Source organism: Scyliorhinus torazame, chromosome 16 (genome assembly GCF_047496885.1).
Source record: "Scyliorhinus torazame isolate Kashiwa2021f chromosome 16, sScyTor2.1, whole genome shotgun sequence".
Lineage (NCBI taxonomy): Eukaryota > Metazoa > Chordata > Chondrichthyes > Carcharhiniformes > Scyliorhinidae > Scyliorhinus > Scyliorhinus torazame.
In genome coordinates, this window is record NC_092722.1 from 98,405,821 (window position 1) to 98,412,995 (window position 7,175).

The following is a 7,175-nucleotide window of genomic DNA, read 5'->3' on the forward strand; positions in this document are numbered from 1 at the left end:
ATCCACCACCTCGGGTATCAGAGCCCTGCTCAGAACAAAAAAGTCGATGCGAGAGTATACCTTGTGGACACGTGAGAAAAAGGAAAACTCCTTCCCCCTTGGCCGTGCAAACCTCCATGGGTCTACTCCCCCCCCCCCCCCATCTGTTCCATAAACCCCTTCAATTCCTTTGCCGCGGCCGGCCTCCTCCCTGTCCTGGATTTAGACCGGTTCAATTCCAGATCAATGGCTGTGTTAAAGTCTCCTCCCACGATCAGGTTATCAGGACTGTAAGTCTGGGATCTTACCTAAAACCCACCTCATAAATTCCACATCATCCCAGTTCGGAGCATATATGTTCGCGAGTACCACCCGCAGCCCCTCCAGCTTCCCACTCACCATTATGTACCTACCCCCCCTTATCTGACACGATTCTCCCTGCCTCGAATGCCACTCGTTTGCTGATCAAGATCGCTACCTCCCTGGTCTTGGAGTCCAGCCCTGAGTGGAATACTTGGCTGACCCACCCCTTCCTCAATCTCGTCTGGTCTGTAACCTTTAGGTGCGTCTCTTGTAGCATTGCCAAGTCCGCCTTCAGCCCTCTCAAATGCGCAAACACGCAAGCCCTCTTGACCGGCCCATTCAGCCCTCTGACGTTCCATGTGATCAGCCTGGTCGGGGGGCTTCCAGCCCACCCCTGCCGACTAGCCATCACCCTTTTTAGGCCAGCCTCTAGCTCACGCCCTCCGCCTCCTCGAGCCCCCCCTCGGGCAGTCGCCGTTCCCGACCTCCCATATGTCCCCTAGTAACAGTTCCTCCAGTCAGCAAATCAGCTGCCCCCCTTCCCTTCCCTCCCACCCCTAGCAACAACACTCGAAACCCAACCACCCAAGTCAAGCTCCAGCTTAACCCCTGCTAGTGGTTAGCAATGTTGCTTCAGAGCTCCAGGGTCCCAGGTTCGATTCCGGCTTGGTTCACTGTCTGTGCGGAGTCTGCACGTTCTCCCAGTGTCTGCGTGGGTTTCCTCCGGGTGCTCCGGTTCCCTCCTACAAGTCCCAAAAGACGTGCTGTTTGGTGAATTGGACATTCTGAATTCTCCCTCTGTGTACCCGAACAGGCGCCAGAATGTGGCGACAAGGAGCTTTTCACAGTAACTTAGTTGAGTGTCAATGTAAGCCTACTTGTGACAATAAAGATGATCATTATTAGATCGAGGGACTAAACGGCTGTACTTATAATTTACCTATAATATCAGCCATGGCTCTGTCATTATTATTCTTGCCTTAGAGTCAGAAGGTTGTGGTTCAAACCCCACACCAGAGATATGAGCACAACAAGCCAGGCTGCTACACCAGTGCAGCAGTATGAAGGAGTGCTACACTGTCAGAGCTTCTGGACGACACCTTAAACTGAGGCCCACCTGCTCTCAGGTGGACATAAAAGATCCAACGATACTACTTCAAAGAACAGTAGGGCAGGTCTATCTGGGCCAACATTTATCTCTCAATCAACATCATAAAAATAGATTACCTGGCCATTGTAACATTGCTTTTTGTGGGAGATGCATTGCACAAATTGGTTACCAGATTGTCTACATTAAAAGTGACTACAAATTCAAAAACGTGTATTTCATTCGCTCTGAAACCTTTAGAATTAGTTACAAAAGGTGCTTTATAAATTCAAGTATTCCATTTTATAAACAGCCTCTTATTATGAAGCAATTATCCGGAGCACAATTACCTCCTGCCACTAAGGATCGCAGCCAAAAGAAGTCTCGGTGAGTCGGGGTACCCCCGCCAGATTTGGCACCGCTGGGAATGGATGCTTCTGTTGCCATGGCTACTGGGGCTTTTATGGCTGTTTGATCCTCATGCAAAACTATAAAATAAATTAGCCAAAGTTAATTGAGCTGGATACCAAACAAACAAGTATCACCATTATTGCTTAGTCCAGCTGAGATAATAAAAGGTTCTGGAGAATGAGGGGAATGGAATTAGAATCATAGAATCCCTACAGTGCAGAGGCCATTCGGCCCATTGAGGTGACTCCAGCCCTCTGAAAGAGCACCCTACCCAGGCCCACTCCCCCACCCTATCGCCGAAATCCCACCTAACCTGCACAGCTTTGGACTGTGGGAGGAAACCCACGCAGACACAGGGCGAATATGCAAACTCCACACAGTCACCCATTGCCGGAATTGAACCCAGGTTCCTGGTACTGTGAGGCAGCAGTGCCAACCAACGCGCCACCCTGGGTTGGGTGTGTTCTTAAAGGACACAGGTCGAGAGCAGAAGAATAGAATTAGAGCAAGTGAGCAGAAAAGGAATGAGAAGAGCAGGTTTGGAAGGTGCTGCCTAAGGAGCCTTGTTGAGTTCCTGCAGTGCATCTTGGAGTGGGCCTGGGTAGGGTGCTCTTTCAGAGGGCCGGTACACAAGGCTGCTCCTGTGCGTCTGTGGTGGAGGGAGTGAAAGCTTAAGGTGGTGGCTTGGATGCCAATAAAGTGGACTACTTGTCCTGATGGTACCAAGCTTCTCTGGGGTTGATGGAGCTGCACTCATGCAGGCAAGTGAAGAGTACTGTAGATGCTGGACAGGCTTTGGAGAGTCAGGTGGTGAGTTATTTGCCGCAAAATTCCTAGAATCTTTCCTGTAGTGACAGTATTTATATGGCTGGTCCAGTTCAGTTTCTGGTCAATGGCAACCCCCAGGATGTCGATAGTGGGGGATTCAGAGATGGTAATGCTGTTGAAGGGGAGATGTTAGATTCTCTCGTCAAGAGATTTGTTTCCATTTATGGGTGTCGCTGGCTAGGCCCGCATTTATTGCCCACCCCCAAGTGCCCCTTGGGGAGATGGTGGTGAGCTGCTTCTTGAATCGTTGCGTTCCACGTGGTGTTGGTACCCCCACAGTGCTGTTAGGGAGGGATTTCCAGGATTTTGACCCAGCGACAGTGAAGGAACGGTGATATATTTCCAAGTCAGGACAGTGAGTTACTTGGCGGGGAATCTCCAGGAGGTGGTGTGCCCATGTATCTGCTCCCTTGTCCTTCAGGACATTCATGGTTTGGGGTTTGGAAAGTGCTGACTAAGTCACCTTGAGTTCCTGCAGCGCATCTTGTAGATGGTGCACACAACTGCCATTGTTCACTAGTGGCGGAAGGAGTGCCAATCAAGCGGACTTGCTTTGACCTGGATGGTGTTGAGCTTCTCGAGTGTTGTTGGAGCTGCACTCATCCATGCAAGTCTAGTGCTTTGTTGATGGTGGACAGGCTTTGGGGAGTCAGGAGATCTTGCCGCAGGATTCCTATCCTTCGGTATTTAGATTCCCATTTGATGGAGATGGTCACTTGGTAAATGTTACTTGCCAATTGTCAGCCCAACCCTGGGATTGTCCAGGTCTTACTGCATTTGGACATGGACTCGTTCAGTGAATGGCACACTTAGGAAGAAAGACTTCCATTTATTTAGCATTTTTCAAAACACTGGACATCTCAAAGAGCAGTTTGAAAGGGAGAAGAGCGGGTCGAAGATTAGTTTGTTTAAACAAAATAAGGGCAACTATGTGGGCATGAAAGTTGAGTTAAATGAAGTGATCTCAGATACTAAGCAAAATTTAAATAGAGAAGCAGTAGCAGACATTTAAGGGGACATTTCAAAATACTCAGGATAAGTGAAGTGGAGCTTCCAGTCAAGAGGAAGAAGGAGACTTCCGGTTGCGGCTATGCGGAGCTAAGCCGCACGATTCGGCAGCTTCCGCGAACACGGACTTTCGGGCTCGATAGAAGAGCCCCAACGGAACTTTTTTCACAGCCAACCCGTGGGGAAGAGAGGAGAGAGGTCCCCTACTAACTTGTATGGACCGGACCCGCAGCGAAACGGCCAAAAAAGTGATATTGGAGCAGCGGGAGAAGAGAGGGAAAACAAGCAAAATGGCGGCGGCCGGGGACAAAGAGGAGATGCAGGAATTCATCAAGCGCTGCTTCAAGGAGCTGCGCAAGGAGATGCTGGCACCTATGTTGGCAATAATTGAAGGACTTGGGGCAACCCAGAAAGCCCACGAGGTGAAGATCCAGGAGATCCTGGAAAAAGTGAGTGAGAATGAGGACGAGCTCTTGGGCCTGGCGGTGAGAGTGGAGCGGCACAAGGCGCTACACAAAACGTGGGCGGGAAGACTCGAAGACCTGGAGAACAGGTCGAGGAGAAATAATCTGAGGATCCTGGGTCTCCCAGAAGGAGTGGAGGGGGCCGACGCCACGGCATATGCGGGCACAATGATCGGGGCGCTGATGGGCGCAGAGGCCCCCCCCCCCCCCCCCGAGGTTGCTGGAGCTGGAAGGGGCGCACCGGATGCTGGCGGGGAAGCCCAAGGCAAATGAGCAAATGAGCGATGGTGGTGAGAGAGAGGGTCCTGAAATGGGCCAAGAAGGAGCGGAGCAGCAAGTGGGACAATGCAGAGATCAGAATATACCCGGACTGGAGCACGGAGGTCGCTAAGCGGAGAGCGGGTTTCAACCGGGCCAAAGCGGTGCTGCATCGGAAAATTTGGAATGTTGCAGCCAGCGCGTTACACATAATGGCCAACACCACTACTTTGAAATGCCCGAAGAGGCGTGGACCTTTATACTAACTGAAAAGTTGGACTCTAATTGAGGGTTTGTGAGGGTGGGGGGTGTTTGAGGGTTGAAGTATGATGGTTGTTGTACATAGGGGGTCAACTATGCGCAGGAAATGCTATATGGGCTGGGGGAGAGAGACAAGGCCGCGACAGGAGGTGCGGCAGAGGGGGCGGGGCAGGCTTTGGAAAGCGCGTTTTTTTTCCCCCGCACGCGGGAAGAAAGGCGGGAAGGGGAACAAAGGAACGTATATTGATGGGGAGACTCCCACACCGGGGGGGGGGGGGGGGGGGGGGGGTCAAAGGGTTGGCAGGGAAGCCGGGGTCAGCAGGTGTCAGCTGACTTCCAAGAGTGATATGGGGGAGCAAAAAAGCTAGACAGGGATCTCGCGGGGGGTTGCTGCTGCACTGGCCGAAAGGGAATGGGACACAGAAGAGGTGGTCGGGACGGAGGTCCCCCGACTGGGGGACTGGAGGGTGAGGGAGACACGGACACGGGATTGGCCCAGAAAAGGAGATGGCTAGTCTGAATGGGCCGGTGAAGAGGGCTCGAGTGTTCGCGCACTTGAAGGGACTGAAGGCAGACGTGGCTATGCTCCAAGAGACACACCTGAAGGTGGCGGACCAGGTTAGGTTAAGAAGGGGATGGGTAGGACAGGTATTTCACTCGGGACTGGACGCGAAAAATAGAGGGGTGGCAATTCTGGTGGGAAAGCATGTGTCATTTGAGGCCAAGACTATCGTAGTGGATAATGGAGGGAGATGTGTGATGGTGAGTGGTAGGTTGCAAGGGACGTGGGTGGTGTTGGTAAATGTATACGCCCCGAACTGGGATGATGCTGGATTCATGAAGCTCATGTTGGGGCGCATTCCGGACCTGGAGGTAGGAGGACTGATAATGGGAGGGGACTTCAATACAGTGCTGGACCCAGCACTAGACCGCTCCAGATCAAGGACAGGAAAGAGGCCGGCAGCAGCCAAGGTGCTCAGGGGGTTTATGGATCAGACGGGGGGAGTGGACCCATGGAGGTTTGCAAGACCGTGGGCCAGGGAATTTTCTTTCTTTTCCCATGTGCACAAGGCCTACTCCCGGATAATTTCTTTGTTCTGGGCAGGGCGCTCATCCCGAGGGTGGAGGGGACGGAGTATTCGGCCATAGCCGTTTCGGACCATGCCCCGCACTGGGTGGAAATGGGGCTGGGAGAGGAGAGGGACCAATGCCCGCTGTGGCGGCTGGACGTGGGACTGCTGGCAGATGAGGTGGTGTGTGGGAAGGTGAGGGGGTATATCGAAAGGTACTTGGAGGCCAACGACAACGGGGAGGTGCGAGTGGGGGTGGTATGGGAGGCGTTGAAGGCAGTGATCAGGGGAGAGCTAATCTCCATCAGGGCTCATAGGGAGAAGACAGAGGGCATGGAAAGGGAGAGGTTAGTGGGGGAGATTTTGCGAGTGGACAGGAGATACGCAGAGGCCCCGGAGGAAAGATTACTTGGGGAAAGGCGACGGCTCCAGACGGAGTTTGACCTGTTGACCACGGGGAAGGCGGAGGCACAGTGGAGGAAGACACAGGGGGCGACCTACGAGTACGGGGAAAAGGCCAGTTGGATGCTGGCACACCAGCTCCGTAAGAGGACGGCACAGCGAGGGAAATAGGGGGACTCAAAGATGGAGGGGGAGCCACGGTTCAGAGTGCAGCGAAAATAAACAAGGTATTCAAGGCCTTCTATGAAGAGCTGTACAAATCCCCGGGGGGGGGGGGGGGGGGGGGGGGGGGGGGGGGGGGGGGGGGGGGGGGGGGGGGGGGGGGGGGGGGGGGGGGGGGGGGGGGGGGGGGAGAGAGAGAGAGAGAGAGAGAGAGAGAGAGAGAAAGAGGGGATGAGACGATTCCTAGACCAACTGCGGTTCCCGAGGGTGGAGGAGCAAGAGGCGGCTGGTTTGGGGGCACCAATCGGGTTGGAGGAGCTGAGTAAGGGTTTGGGGAGTATGCAGGCGGGTAAGGCCCTAGGGCCGGACAGGTTCCCGGTGGAGTTCTACAGAAAGTATGTGGACCTGTTGGCCCCGCTATTAGTGAGGACCTTTAACGAGGCAAGAGAGGAGAGCACCCTGCCCCCGACAATGTCGGAGGCGACAATTCCCTTGATTCTGAAGCGAGACAAGGACCCACTGGACGAGGACGCTAAGTTATTGGCAAAAGTGCTGGCCACGAGGATTGAGGACTGTGTCCCGGGGGTGATTTCATGAGGACCAGACGGGATTCGTAAAGGGCAGGCAATTAAATACTAATGTGCGGCGGCTCTTAAACGTGATAATGATGACATCGGAGGAGGGAGAGGGGGAGATAGTGGCAGCTATGGACGCGGAAAGACCTTTGACCGAGTAGAGTGGGAGTACCTCTGGGAGGTGTTGCGTAGGTTTGGGTTCGGGGGAGGGTTTATTAGCTGGGTTAAGCTCCTTTACAGCGCCCCGGTGGCGAGTGTGGTGATGAACCGGCGGAGGTCGGAGTACTTTCGGCTGTACCGAGGAACGAGGCAGGGGTGCCCCCTGTCCCCCCTGTTGTTTGCATTGGCGATCGAACCCGTGGCCATA

At 53.7% G+C, this 7,175-nt stretch overlaps 1 protein-coding gene across 2 annotated transcripts in view; it reads right to left on the bottom strand.

The window, feature by feature from the left end:
• Positions 1-7,175, bottom strand: part of slc25a16 (solute carrier family 25 member 16) — a 156,344-nt gene that overhangs the window by 140,095 nt on the left and 9,074 nt on the right. For both annotated transcript variants that reach the window (XM_072478775.1, XM_072478774.1), the window contains exon 2: positions 1,720-1,857. In XM_072478775.1, the coding sequence (XP_072334876.1) occupies positions 1,720-1,816 (97 nt within the window). In that variant the 5' untranslated portion in view covers positions 1,817-1,857. The remainder of the gene's footprint in view (positions 1-1,719; positions 1,858-7,175) is intronic.